The 15,320-nt window shown below is 45.0% G+C and overlaps 1 protein-coding gene and 1 non-coding gene across 3 annotated transcripts in view; one reads left to right on the forward strand and one right to left on the reverse strand.

The window, feature by feature from the left end:
- The window catches only part of LOC122540889 (A disintegrin and metalloproteinase with thrombospondin motifs 7-like), a 184,685-nt gene extending 177,067 nt beyond the window's left edge, over window positions 1-7,618 (reverse strand). Inside the window, exons 1-2 of one of the 2 annotated variants that reach the window (XM_043677125.1) lie at window positions 7,119-7,618; window positions 5,772-6,130 (exon numbers count right to left, since the gene is read on the reverse strand). In XM_043677125.1, coding sequence (XP_043533060.1) covers window positions 5,772-6,130; window positions 7,119-7,245 — 486 coding nt within the window. In that variant the 5' untranslated portion in view covers window positions 7,246-7,618. The remainder of the gene's footprint in view (window positions 1-5,771; window positions 6,131-7,118) is intronic. The other variant, XM_043677127.1, reaches the window with a different exon arrangement.
- Window positions 7,619-12,021: 4,403 nt separating this feature from the next.
- trnag-ucc lies at window positions 12,022-12,093 on the forward strand. Its single transcript has one exon. It is a non-coding gene; the product is annotated as a tRNA-Gly (tRNA).
- Window positions 12,094-15,320: the final 3,227 nt, after the last annotated feature.

Below are 15,320 nucleotides of genomic sequence, written 5' to 3' on the forward strand. Positions count from 1 at the left end.
TTGCTGTAAAGAATTCACCCTCCAAGTGAAGAGTTTTTTTTATTTGTTCATGGGACACAGTGATCACTGACTGGGCCAGCATTTATTGCCCGTCCCTAGTTGCCCCTTCAGAAGGTGGGGGTAAGCTGCCTTCTTGAACCGCTGCAGTCCATGTGCTGTGGATAGACCCAAAATGCCCTTTGGGCAGGTTCCAGGATCTTGACTCAGTGAGAGTGAAGTCAGCAGGATGCATAGCTTGGAGGGAACTTGGAGGTGATGGACATCTCATGTATCTATTGCCCTTTGTTCTTCCAGATGGAATTGCTGTTGGTTTGGAAGGTGCAGTCTAAGAATCTTCAATGAATTTCTGCAGTGCATCCTGTCGATAGTGCACACTGCTGCTACTGAGCATCAGTGGTGGGGGGATTGGATGTTTGTGGATGTGATACCAATCAAACCAACTGCTTTGTCCCTGGATGATGTTGAGCTTCTTGAGAGTTGTTTAAAGCTGCATTCAACCAGACAAATGGGGAATATTGCATCACACATCTGAGTTGTCCCTTGTAGACAGTGGACAGGCTTTAAGGAATCAGGAGGTGAGTTACTCGTCACAGTATTCCGAGCCTCTGACCTGCTGTTGTAACTGCTGGGTTTATGTGCCGAGTCCAGTTGAGTTTCTGGTCAATGGTCACCCTCAGGATGTTCATAGTGGAGGATTCAGTGATGGTTACATTGCATTTTATTGCAGACAGTCAATGCTTGGCATTTCTGTGAGTTACCACTTGTCAGCCCAAGCCTGTATATTGTCCAGATGCTATTGCATTTGTACATGAACTGCTTCAGTTTTGGATGAGTTCCAAATGGTGCTGAACTTTGTGCAATCATCAGTAAAGGTCCCCACTTCAGACCTTATGATGGAATGAAAGTCATTGGTGAAACAGCTGAAAATGGTTGGGTCTGGGACAGTACCTTGAGGAACTCCTGCAGTGATGTCCTGCAGCTGAAATGAGTGACTTCCAACAACCACAACCGTCTTCCTCCATCTTTATCCTAAACATGTGACCCCTCAGTCCAAGGTTAAGCCCTCTCATTCTAGACTCTCCCACAATCTTTCTGCATCCACTCTGTCAAGTCCCCTAACAATCTTGCATGTTTCAATAAAATTGCCTCTCATTCTTCTATATTCCAATGAGAATAAGCCCAATCTACTCAACCTCTACTCAGAAGTCAGTCCCTTCATAGCTAGTATCACACTAAAGAACTTTCTCTGGACTGATTTCAATATCAGTATACTTTTCCATTGATAAGGTTCTCAAAATTACAGAGTATTGCAGCTGAAATGTACCTTGTATAAATTTAGCAAACTCTCCCTACATTTATACTCCATTCCCTTTTAAATAAGCGCCAGTATTCCTTTTGCCTTCCATATTACCCATTGAACTTGGATGCTAGTTTTATGTGATTCATGGAAGAGGACTCCCAAATCCCTCTGTTCTGTAGCTTTCTGCAGTCATTCTCCAAATAAATAATGCAATGTTTCTTCACAGCCTTGTAAATATTTCCCTTTCAAATCTGTATCCAATTTCCTTTTAAAATTTACTGTTAATTTGCTCTAATAGCTTTTCAACAAATGCATTCCAAGTCTCAAGAGCTTACTATATTGAAAATATTTATTCAAGGCATCTCTTGTCTTTTTTACCAATCACCTTAAATAATGTCCCTCTGAGGGGTCCAGAACTAGAGCGCATAGATTTAGGGTGAGAGGGGAAAGATATAAAAGAGACCTAAGGGGCAACTTTTTCACTCAGAGGGTGGTATGTGTATAGAATGAGGTGCCAGAGGAAGTGGTGGAGGCTGGTACAATTGCAACATTTGAAAGGCATTTGGATGAGTATATGAATAGGAAGGGTTTGGAGGGATATGGGCTGGGTGGCAGGTGGGACTAGATTGAATTGGGATATCTGGTCAGCATGGACGGGTTGGACCAAACGGTCTGTTTCCTTGCTGTACATCTCTATGATTCTAAGTTACTGACCTTGCTGCGCCAGTGAATGTTTCACTTTATTTGCTCTATCAAAACCATCCATGATTTCAATACCGGAACAGGGTTTTAAATACTAAAACAAAAGAGATGAGAAGTGCTGGACAGTATACCCAGTATTAGATGATATTGTTATTTGTTTAACCTTTTAACTTTGTTTTCTTTACTTTTTTGCTTTGTTGCTAAATGGCACCGAAAGTGGCAACTTGCAAACCTTTCACTGTCCTCATGTGTGTACATGTGACAATAAACCTAATTCAATTCAATTATTTACAGCAAGACACAGTTCCAGGCCATTGTCTATATTCCACACAATCTTCCTTCCACTTTCTATATATAACGCCAACAATATATCCCTCCATTCTGTCATGTGTTTATCTAGCTTCCCATTTAATGCATCAGTACCATTTGTCTCACCCAACTCTATGGGTGGTACATTCCATACGCTAGACACTTTCTGGCTCAACTCCCTGTTGGATGCTTTAGAGATTATCCTATATTTATGGCCCGTAAATCTGGTTTCACACAGGAGTGACAACATCTTCTCTATTTCTGTCCGATAAAACACATTCGCAATCATAAAGACCTCGAACAGGTCACCCCTCAGCCTTCGCTTGTCTGGAGATAAGTGCCCAAGCTTGTTCAGCTTTCTGATAGTAACAGCCCCTCTGCTATCACAGGCCCATTTCTTGCATTAAATCCTATGGGGCTTTCTCCATATTTTTCTATCAACTTCCCAACTATAATTAGCATAAGCTACCGAGTGAATTTATGTCTGTAGTCCAGATTGAAAGCTACTATTTAAGGACAGACCTCTGCTCATCACAGAACTGTAGAAAGACAATAGAAACAGGCCACTCAGCCCATCATTTCTTCATTCGCTGAATAAACTGGCTGCTCATTCTAATCCCACTTTCCAATACCTGGTCTGTGACTCTGAGTTATTTTTCACGTTCTTTCTCTCAGCTATGACGTTAACGTTGCAGTATTCCAAACAAATTGCTTTTGAAATTAATTTTTTGTTGCAGCTGAGATTATAAATGTCAACTTTAAGAAAGCACTTTGGTTCTTTACAGAAAATAAACCAAGTGACTTGTTGAATCATGTTGCAGCCAGTAATAAAATTAGCATATAAGTACAGGAAATATAACACATCTATAGACTAGGTTTATTTGTAGGTGCAATTATCTAAATAGTATTTAACTCACTGTATCTCTGAGTTCCAATGCCTTAAAATGGGATTGGAAATCCAATCTGCAATGTGACACTGCGTTAAGATACCTATCTATAATATTGGCTCTCAGCCTCATGATCTCGGTGCTTATTAAGAGTACTGCCACTGGTTGATAAATTTCAGACACCAGTTTTTGTGAGCTTTGACCTTATTTGAATAAACGAAGGAACAATAAATAATTGAATTTGGTTCAAAAACAATAATCATGTGAAAAGATTAACAATAAAAACTGAAAAGCAGAAAGGCAAATCTACATATATATGAATTTCTCGGTTTATTACAAATCAGAAATCATGTTTCAGTGTCAAACACTAAAAGAAAGCCAATTATATCCTACATTGATAACTTTACTTATTTCTAAGAGACTTAAAAACAGCAGTAATCTACCAAACATTCCCTGAAAATTTGTGCCAATCTTATTGAAGAATGGAGTAGATCACTTTCCTCCATTGCAGATAGCTTTAAAGGTAACAGCAGATTAAACACTGCTGCATGTGAGAAATAGGGGTATTTGTGGCTACTAATGAGGTGAGATCTGCCAGTTAATATTTAAACACATGTTGAGGACATCAAATTATTCTTTCTACAGCTGGTTTGCTAAACCACTGCAGAGAGCAGCTGAGGGATATTAATATGGGATTGAAATTACCAGAATATATCAGACAGGTAAGGATGTCTGGTTCCAGTCTCTAAAGGATAGTGGTGAACCTGTTATAATATGGACATGACTTTTACAGATTTTCAGTTTTAAATTGCCATGATGGGATTTGAACTTCTGTTCTCTGGGTTGCTGGTCCTGTAGCATAAATGGTCACACTATTGTACCCATGCAAGTGATGCATGCTTCCTGATAACACCTTTAGCTTAGAAATGTGTCCTAGAACAGTAAGGAGAAATGGGCACTGATCAAAAAAGGAACAGTTAGCAAAGATGACCAAAGCTTGGTTCAAGAGGTAGCCTTAAGTAATCGCTGGAAACTTAGAGAGTTTCAGGGAGGGAATCCCGGGTTCTGGTGTCTATTAACTGAAGGTATAACAATCCGTGGTGAGGTGAAGAGAAAGCCGATATGACGAACCTTGTGGAACCAGAGCTTGAGAGATTGGAGTTAATATTGTTAGGCTGGGAGAGATAGGGACTGATGAGATGATGAGTGAATTTAAACACAAGGATGGGAATTTTACAGCTGGGATTCTGGGGGAACTGGAATATAGTGGAGGTCAGCAATGAGAGGAGCGAACAGTGATTGGAACTTTGTGCAGCATACAGTCCATGGAGCAACATTTTGGAAGAGGCGAAAGTGGGTACTGCAGATGTTGGTGATTAGAATCAAGATTAGTGCAGTGCTGTAAATGCACAATAGGTCAGGCAGAATGCGAGAAGTAGGAAAATTGACATTTCGGGCAAAAGCCCTTCATCAGGAATGAGCCTCAATGCCATGGAACAAATTCTGCTCACTGTATTGGAGGGAGGGAATGATCACCCTCGAGAGTATTTAGAAGACATTGACAAAATCACAACTAAAAATGGAGAATTTAGCTAAGACTGGACAGTCTGGGGTTATTTTCCTCAGCATACACTCTCTCCTCTCCTCAGCACAGGAGAGATTTAATTGAGGTGTAAAAATTGTGAATGGCCAAGAATGAATCAGAAAGATCTATTCACAGAAGTGGAGAGGTCAGTAACTGGAGGCATATATTTAAATTGGAAAGATTAAAGGGGTGGTGTGAGGGAAGATGGAATCTGGAACTCATTGTCTGAGAGAAGGATTGAGACAGAAGCCTCTCACTGCATTTACAAGGGACTTAGGTATATATTTGAGGAACTGAAGGCTACTGACTAAGAGCTGGAAATGAAATTAGACTAGGGCTTTTCTTTTGACTGGTAAAGACACAATGGGCCCAATGGCTTCATTCTGTGCTCTTCCATCATTCTATGTTTAACTGGGCTGCCAGAGGGGGTGAGACAGGTGAGGTAACAGAGGTGGAACAGGGTCTTTGCTGAGCTCATAAACGCATTGCAGTGTTGAATGGGGAGGGGGATGCAGTGGGTCCCATAGTCTGGAGAAGATGTAATTAATGTGGCACTGTGGCTCAGTGGTTAGCTCTGCTGCTTCACACAGTGCCAGGGACCTGGATTCAATTCCAGCCTCAGGTGTCTGTGTGGAGTTTGCTCGTGTCTTCCGTTTCTTCCGGGTGCTCCGGTTTCCTCCCACAATCCAAAGATCTGCAGGCTAAGGTGGATTAGACATGGGAAATTGCCCATAGTGTCCAGGGATATGCAGGCTGGGTGGGTGAGCCATGGGAAATGCAGGGTTACAGGGATAGGGTCTTTCTAGGTGAGATGCTCTTTGGAGGGCAATGGGCTGAATAGCCTGCTTCCACACTGTGCAGATTCTATGATTGTGGTCCACAATGATTGTGTTTGATGTAGAGCAAACAAGACAGAGTAAGATGTGAGGAAAGCGGTGGCCATTCTGGGCAGTGCTGGAAATGTAGCCGCTTGCCAGATGGTGCTTACCAGGCCCTGGCAGGTGCTGATAGCTGCCATCCCGCTACTGCCAGCTTGGACTGTGCCCACAAAGTGGCAGCGGTTGGTCTGGGCCCGGCTGATGGCAGCTCCCTTCACCCCCCCATAGCGCCGCTCGGCCAGGAATCCGGGGGCTAGCAGGGGCCGGTTGATGGTGAGGTTGAAGTGGAGCAGGTGGCCCCGGAGGGACAGGAGGTAGTGGACGGCCTCAGGCTCAGGTTCAGGCTCCAGTTGGCGGCGGGACCGCTTCCTCAGGCGCTGAGAGAGCTGGTGAGATAGGAATCGGCCCAGGGGATCCACTCTGACCGGGTGCACCAGCTCCAGCTCCAGCTCAGGCAGGGCCCGCAGCTCTGCGGAGGGAACAAGGAAGGTGTCAGAAAGCTTCCAGGGGCACAAAACCCACAGTCTCTCCCCAAACCCCCAATCCATCAGTGAGTGCAACAGCCCCAGATCTTGGAGAAATGTCCCAAACGCTGCAGCAAGTTCCACAGATCCATCCCCATGGAGTCTTCCTCAGGGACAGCCTCCCTCATACACTGGGAGAGAGAGAGGGATCATTCCCAACCATTTGGACCAGCGGCCATTCGCCCCTTTAACATAAACTAACCCAATGCAACTTATAGAGAAAGGGGACATGTGGAGACTCCTCGTCCTCTGACTATTCCCCAAAAGTTAATTCACTGTTACCTGTCTGTTCCAATCTGCAGGAACTGACAGCATCTGCCTCTCTGTGTCAGGGTTAGGGTTAGGGTTAGAGTTAGGGTTTAGGGTTATGATTTATGGCTAGGGTTTAATGCTAGGGTTAGCGTTAAGGGTTAAGGTTTCAGGTTCGAGTTAGGGTTAGGCTCCCAGAGCAGACTTGCCTTAGGTTAGGATTAAGGGTTAGGGTTTAGAATTAGGGTTAAGGGTTAGGGGTTAGCGTTTAGAGTTAAGTTTCAGCTCCCAGAGCAGACTTACCTGGGTTTGGGTCGAGGGTTAAGGGTTAGGCTCCCAGAGCTTACTTACCTCGAGTTAGGGGTTAGGGTTAGGATTTAGGGTTAAAGGTTAAGGTTAGTGTTGAGGGTTTAGGGTTGGGGTTAGGGTTTAGGATTATGATTTAGGGTTAGGATTAGTGGTGAGGGTTTAGGGTTGGGGTTGGGTTAGGGTTAGGGTTGGGGTTAAGTTTGGGGTTAGGGTTTAAGGTTGGGTTTAGGGTTGGGGTTAGGGGTTAGGGGTTAGGATTTAAGGTTGGGGTTAGGGTTTTGGGTTGGGGTTAGTGTTTAGGGTTTGGGTTAGGGGTTAGGGTTTAAGGTTGGGGTTAGGGCTTTGGGTTGGGGTTATGTTCCCAGACGCACTTACCTTGGAGGTTAAACCGCTTCTGCCCCTTACCCTGAACCTCAGTGAATCCCTCCGTTAGTACAAAGACAATCAAAGTTGTCAAAGTCTGCAGAAAGTTGCTAGCGTTCCCGCTCCACGGGCTCTGCATCTTTCCGCTGCTCTGGAGACCGTCTGTGTTTAAAAAGTTCCCCGCGATGCTGTGAGCCCGGATCCTGCAACATGTCCCGGCTCTCAAAATAAACTCAGTGCCGCTGGAACGGCGCAGCAGGGACGGGAGCTGGCAAAATCCTGCCCCAGGAACTCTGTCTCTGTCTGGGCTGAGCCGCTGGTCCTGCACAATTCCCACTCACACACAAACACACAGACTGGGCTGCTCCGCTTCTCTCATCTGCTGGATTCAGCTCCATCTATTTGCATACAGCTCCTGCCCACACATCCCTCCCTCCCTCTATCACAGGGACACAAACACTCCCAGAGACACAGGGAGAGAGAAATCACACAGCCTTAGCAACCGTCACAGAGACACACACATTTACAGACACACCGGCACTCACAGAGAAATTCACACACTTTTTTTCAGATAGGAGCACAGAGACACACTCACAGACACCCAGATAAACTCAAAGAAACACACTCAAATATCAGACAACAGCGTGTATGGAATGAGCTGCCAGAGGAAGTGGTGGAGGCTGGTATAATTACAACATTTAAAAGGCATCTGGATGGGTATATGAATAGGAAGGGTTTAGAAGGATATGGGCCAAGTGCTGGCAAATGGGCCAAGATTAATTTAGGATATCTGGTCGGTATGGACGAGTTGGACCGAACGGTCTGTTTCCTTGTTGTACAACTCTATGACACACTTGGACACTCAAGCACAGACACAGTGTTAGTGCTAATTGTCTCCTTGCTCCCAGACATGTTTAAATGGGCTTTTCTCTCTCTGTGTAAACAGAGAACCAAGGAACCAAGCAAGACCCAAACTGAACCAAGAATTCAGGACACCACTCCCTGTTATCCCAATCCCCGTTATCCCAGTCCTCTCTATCCCCATCCCCACCCCCACCCTCCCAGTTCCTGTTATCTCAATCTTCACTATCCCAGTCCGTGTTATCCACGTCCTACTCTCCCAGCCCCCATTATCCCAGTCCCCACTATCCCCATTTCTATCCTCCCAGTCCGTGTTATCCTATTCCAAGTCTTCCAATCCCATATCCCAGTCCCTCTTATCCCAGTCGCTCTATCCCGGTGCCTCTAATCCCAATCCCTCTAATCCCAGTCCCTCTTATCCCAGTCCCAGTTGCAGCTTTATTCCCTCACTCCCTGCCTCTGGAATAAAGAAGCACGCCCGTACTCTTTAACGCGGCTTTTAACGTAAATCAGATAAAATTGGACGCAAAGTGTGATGAAACGTGCGGTTTTCGCCAAGTCCTGAGGGAGGGTCTGGACAAGCGCAGAGTCCGCTCTTTCGGCTTGTGTTCTGGGGCCACATAGCGGTTAATACCAGAACAACAGAGAATGAGAGAGAGAGAATGAGAGAGAGAGACTGCAGATAACGATAGACACCCCCCCCCCCCCCCCAAACACACACACACGCTGCGAGAGCGGAATCCCGTGGGGGGCATTTAAGGAATGGGATGTGGTGAAGACCGATTGACTTTGTGCCAAGTTTTCGAGAATTGTTGAAGATTATGTCTCTGATCCTCTTTCAGCAAAATGTACAAACATTTATTCGGCACAAAATATAGCTTGAGCCTGCAGTGTGGCACTGAGGGAGTGCCACTGTGTGGCACTGAGGGAGTGCTGCAGTGTGGCACTGAGGGAGTGCTGCAGTGTGGCACTGAGGGAATGCTACAGTGTGGCACTGAGGGAGTGCTGCTGTGTGGCACTGAGGGAGTGCTGCAGTGTGGCACTGAGGGAGTGCCTCTGTGTGGCACTGAGGGAATGCTGCAGTGTGGCACTGAGGGAGTGCTGCAGTGTGGCACTGAGGGAGTGCTGCTGTGTGGCACTGAGGGAGTGCTGCAGTGTGGCACTGAGGGAGTGCTGCAGTGTGGGGCACTGAGGGAGTGTCGCTGTGTGGCACTGAGGGAGTGCCGCAGTGTGGGGCACTGAGGGAGTGTCGCTGTGTGGCACTGAGGGAGTGCCGCTGTGTGGCACTGAGGGAGTGCCTCTGTGTGGCACTGAGGGAGTGTCGCTGTGTGGGGCACTGAGGGAGTGCCGCAGTGTGGCACTGAGGGTGTGCCGCAGTGTGGCACTGAGTGTTGCAGTGTGGCACTGAGGGAGTGCCTCTGTGTGGCACTGAGGGAGTGCCGCAGTGTGGGGCACTGAGGGAGTGCCGCAGTGTGGCACTGAGGGTATGCCGCAGTGTGGCACTGAGTGTTGCAGTGTGGCACTGAGGGAGTGCCTCTGTGTGGCACTGAGAGAGTGCTGCAGTGTGGCACTGAGGGAGTGCTGCAGTGTGGCACTGAGGGAGTGCCGCTGTGTGGCACTGAGGGAGTGCTGCTGTGTGGCACTGAGGGAGTGCCTCTGTGTGGCACTGAGGGAGTGCCGCTGTGTGGCACTGAGGGAGTGCCGCAGTGTGGGGCACTGAGGGAGTGTGGCACTGAGGGAGTGTCGCTGTGTGGCACTGAGTGTTGCAGTGTGGCACTGAGGGAGTGCCTCTGTGTGGCACTGAGGGAGTGCTGCAGTGTGGCACTGAGGGAGTGCCTCTGTGTGGCACTGAGGGAATGTCACAGTATGGCACTGAGGGAGTGCCTCTGTGTGGCACTGAGAGAGTGCTGCAGTGTGGCACTGAGGGAGTGCCTCTGTGTGGCACTGAGGGAGTGCCTCTGTGTGGCACTGAGGGTGTACCTCTGTGTGGCACTCAGGGAGTGCTGCAGTGTGGCACTGAGGGAGTGCTGCAGTGTGGGAGCTGCTATACTTTAGCTGTGATGAGGAGTGTGCTGGTGTTGGACTGGGGTGGACAGAGTTAAAAATCACACAACACCAGGTTATAGTCCAACAGGTTTATTTGGAATTACTAGCTTTCAGAGTAGCTGTTGGACTATAACCTGGTGTTGTGTAATTTTTAACGTTATCTTTTAATTGAGGTGTTAAACTGAGGTCCTGCCTGCTCTCTCAGCTGCAGATATGAAGATAATTACAATTGTATATACTGAGTTTGTTTACAAATCCTGTACTGTTCAAATTGACATGTTTGTGTGGCGTTTTTGTTTACAAATATTGTGAATAAAATATGTTTTGGGGAAGAAAGTGGAGGTAAAAGGGGTTCGTGATGAGAAAAGCCCTTCCTGTTAGATTCCTCTGACACACGCAAAGTCTTGAACCCCTCACCCTGTCACACATTGCCCTCAAGGTAGCTGTGCTGGGAAAGCGATTGCCCTCCAGCTCTAGGTAACATTTGAAGAAGGTCTGGCAGAGTTATAGCTGCTTCCATTGAGATTCAGGGCACTGTGCTCCACGGGCTATTCCCAGGAATACACACAGAGACAAGCAGCAACTTCATTTGGGGGGCCATCGACTCAGTGAAAGGTGCTCTTTGGGCTGACTGATGGCTTTCCAATGCAAAGAGTTGCTTGACTTAGTTATGCACTGAGTGTTGCAGACTGGCTCATTCTAAGGTCAAGTACTCAGTGCTTTGATGGACGCACTGGTGACTGGGGCAACTGCTGTGGTGCCTGATGGGGAAAGGTAACTCTCTCTGACCTTTCATCCATAGTACACTGAGGGGCTGCGAAACGTAGAACTCTGTTTGCTGTTTGCTTTACAATGTGCTATGTGAACACCAAGAATATTAAAATATGCTAAGGTATGTCAAAGTGTCTGCTATCAGGTTGTCTGCTTGCCAGGGACTGTGTGTTGTAAATATAAAGACTGTTATAGTTGTAGTATAACAGCAGTTAGAGTGCAAAGACAGAAATTATTGGAAAAGCTCAGCAAGTCTAGCAGCACCTGTGGAGAGAAAGCAGAGTTAACATTTCAACCTGAAATGATAACATTGATCTCTCTCCACAGATGCTGCCAACTTGCTAAGCTTTTCCAGCAATTTCTGTTTTTGTTTCTGATTTACAGCATCTGCAATTTTTTCGATTTTAGTAGTTGGAGTCCAACCTGTTTTTTGGAGACAAATAAAATTCTGTAATGTCCAAGCCAAAATATTTTGTCTTGTACTTTTACTCATTTTATGAATAAACTATTTGTTGTGGGAAAGAACAAGAAGGTAAAAGATCCAATGGGACTATTTTGATGATGAGCATGGCCATCTTCCTCTGTGTGCAGAGAAATCATTGTTGGCTCTCCTTTGCAGGTGAGGATAATTGTCTTGATGAGTCTTGAGGTGACTGTGATTGAGACTAGTTTGGGATCTGCAGACGCCATAGCTTAACAGACATATGCTGCCACGTAAGATGCCTGGCTGTGTATTTTTAGTTGATGTTGTCAAGGCTTGCTCTTTTTACTGTTCTCACTTTTTCACTTCATTTTATCATCTCAAAATGCTGGCATCTACTTCGCCTTCACCTGGTTCAGTCTACAGCAATATTCTCCCAGGAATTGGCGTCAATATTATATTTCTTCATATTAGCTTTCAGCACGTTCTTCTCTCTTGCTCTGGTATTTCTGCCCTGCTTGTGCTGCGATATGTGAAGCTGCTTTGAAAGCTGGGTATCTGACATCCAAGCTACACAACCATCTCAACAGAGCTGTGGTCTCATTGACTGTGGGCTCTGTTTGTGAGGGGTCCCTGACAATGCTAGGACTGCCCTTCTAGTTGAGACAGAGGATCTTTTGGACCTGGTGTTGATGGTGTGACATTAATTATCCTTCAACCCAATCACAAAAACAGATTATGTGGTCATTATTACATCGCTGTTTGTGGGATCTTACTGTGCATTGTCTACCCTGTTTCCTACATTACAACATTAGGGTGATGGTGGTATAGTGGTGAGCATAGCTGCCTTCCAAGCAGTTGATCCGGGTTCGATTCCTGGCCATCGCAGTGTTGTGGTTTGTAAACAGCCTTTTAAAGGTAAGGCACTGGGATAAATCGAGGAAATAAATCTTTCATTCTGTGGTAAAACGGGTCTGTCAGATTGCTCCTTGCTTTATGGGTGGCACGGTGGCACAGTGGTTAGCACTGCTGCCTCACAGCGCTAGAGACCCGGGTCAATTCCTGCCTCAGGTGACTGACTGTGTGGAGTTTGCACATTCTCCTCGTGTCTGCGTGGGTTTCCTCCGGGTGCTCCCGCAGTCCAAAGATGTGCAGGTCAGGTGAATTGGCCATGCTAAATTTCCCCTAGTGTTAGGTAAGGGATAAATGTAGGGGTATGGGTGGGTTGCGCTTCGGCGGGTCGGTGTGGACTTGTTGGGCCGAAGGGCCTGTTTCCACACTGTAATGTAATCTAATCTAAAAATTCAAAGGTACTTATTTGATCATAAATTCACTTGGGGATGTCTGGTGATTGTAAAGATTTTATGTAAATGTACATCTTTCTCTGCTAGCCCTCCCTGACCACCTTCCCTCTCCCCTACAACCCCATCACAGAACTGACAATACCTAACTTTCAAGCCTGACGTAGTCCTGGAACACTGCAAATACCAGACTGTAATTCTGCCCCTGTGTTGTGCCCTTGTAACCTCCATTCCTGACGGAGAAAACACTTGAAAATCATTGAAGACCAAGAGCCTGGTTACAATGTTGCCATTTTGCTTTCAGTGCTCTGTCTGAGCGTTATGTTGGATCTGCTGTGGAGATTTTAACAAGACTTCACCTCTTCCTAGGAATTAGACATTTTTTGATATGCACCTCCGCCTCTTTCTTTAAATTGAGTTGTTAGTTGAATAATTAATTGGATGTAAAGAGCCCAGATTGCTATGTTAAGCAAGCTAGTTAGAAGTTTATAAGAATCATAATCTTACATATGAGAACTTGTCAGTACAAAGATTATTCCATGCTCTTGAGGTTGCAGCATTTCATTTTGCTTATGTAAGAATGGCTTGATGACATTGATTTTCCTAAGAGTGTAAGAACATGGAAACAGGAAGAAGCCATTCAGCCTCTTCAGTCTGTTATCTCATTCATGACTGACTGTCTCTTAAAATACTCACCTTCCTTTCATGCTTAATGAAAATCCGAACATCTTAGTTTTAAATTTTCAATTGACCTCAGGCTCAATGCATTTTGGGGGGAAACGTGTTCTACACATTTCTACAATGTGATTCTACATTGCAGACAAACAGAAAAAGTCTTTTTTTATTCATTCACAGGATGGGGACATCGCTGGTTGGACCAACATTTATTGACCATTCTACATTTATTGTCCATTCTAGAGAGAAGCTAAGAGTCAACCACATTATTATGGGTCTGGAGTCACATGTAGTCCAGACCAGGCAAGGATAATATTAGAGGAGAAAGTGAGGTCTGCAGATGCTGGAGATCAGAGCTGAAAATGTGTTGCTGGAAAAGCGCAGCAGGTCAGGCAGCATCCAGGGAACAGGAGAATCGACGTTTCGGGCATAAGCCCTTCTTCAGGAACGGGCATAAGCCCTTCCTGAAGAAGGGCTTATGCCCGAAACGTCGATTCTCCTGTTCCCTGGATGCTGCCTGACCTGCTGCGCTTTTCCAGCAACACATTTTCAGCAGGGATAATATTATCCTTACCTAAGGATATTGGTGAACAAGATGGGTTTTTCCAACAATCCCATCTTGGTTTCATTGTCAACAGTAGATTCTTAATTCCAGATTTTTATTGAATTCAAATTCCAACTTCTGCTGTGGCAGGTTTGATCCCAGTTCATCAGAACATGACCTGGATCTCTGGATTAACAGTCCAGTGATAATACCACCAATATCACCTCCCCTAAGTAATTTATAACTCTCCAGCAAGACTGAATTGACTCCAGGCTACATTTGTATGTTTCTTCGCTTGCAGTTTTCTTACACACTCGTACAGGATCAAACAAAAACCCATACTATTTAACAAATAATCCTTTTCGATACAACATTCAGCTTTCAACCTCTCTCTTTATGTTGCTGTATCCTAACACTTTTATTCTCATCATACACACAGTCAGATATCCTTTGGATATTTCTCTAATCTCCAACTATCCCTTCTGTATGCTCCCTGTGATGAAATTATGACACATCACATCATCTTCTATTCTGACTCAAGGATTTCATAGCTACAGAACTTCCATAAGTCTTCCTCGTCCCCTACAGGGTACAGAATTTCAAAACTCAATCTTTTCATTGAACAATCACCAATTTCCTATTTGCTTCAGTCTCAAATGTTCTCTGTCCAAGTTCAGTGGTGTTTTGCAAATGTGGTTTCTCGAAAGAAAACAGAGACTGCAACACCCCTGCTGGTGGGAGTGTATTATTACGACGTGTCATGTTTATAGACCTAATTTCTAACATCAATGTAGACATAGGAATCATTTTTGGAAAAATTGAGAGGCTGCATGTGTAGACATAAGTTTTTTTAAACATAATAAATAAGCCAATAAGTATTCCAAAATGGCATTTTATTAATGAAGACAAAGAATGTTTGAGTTAATTATACACATTTTTTGTTAACATGATTATTTGTGGATCCATACAAGATTTGTGATTGTAATAACATGTAAATATAGAATGTATCATCAGACTGCTATGGTCAGACATTTGGGTTAGCTGAGAGACTTCCTGGGAATGGTGTAGGATATCATTAGGGTCTTGCTAAACTGATAGATTTGTGCAGAGTTTAATAAGGCTAGAGGTTCCTTACAGAGGTGTTGCTGTTGTACTCATCTGGCAGGAACAGGGTTTTCACTGCAGTTCTCATGAAGTAATTCCAGCAAAATGAAAGCAACTCTGACCAATTTCTCAGTGACTTGGAGATGCCCGTGTTGGACTGGGGTGGACAAAGTCAGAAGTAACATAACACCAGGTTATAGTTCAACAGGTTTATTGGGAAGCACTGGCTTTCAAAGCGCTGCTCTTTCATCTGGTGGTTGTGGAGAATAAGACTAAATATCTTATGGTCTTATTCTCTGCAACCACCTGATGAAGGAGCAGTGCTTCAAAAGCTAGTGCTTCCCAATAAACCTGTTGGACTATAACCTGGTGTTGTGTAACAATTTCTCAAGTGAATATGTTTTATTCTCTGGTCAGCAATGTGTTGTTGTACAAAGCTAAATCATGTGCTTCCCTTAAAGACTACATTTTATAATTAAATGAGCAAGTAT

Source organism: Chiloscyllium plagiosum, chromosome 36 (genome assembly GCF_004010195.1).
Source record: "Chiloscyllium plagiosum isolate BGI_BamShark_2017 chromosome 36, ASM401019v2, whole genome shotgun sequence".
NCBI lineage: Eukaryota > Metazoa > Chordata > Chondrichthyes > Orectolobiformes > Hemiscylliidae > Chiloscyllium > Chiloscyllium plagiosum.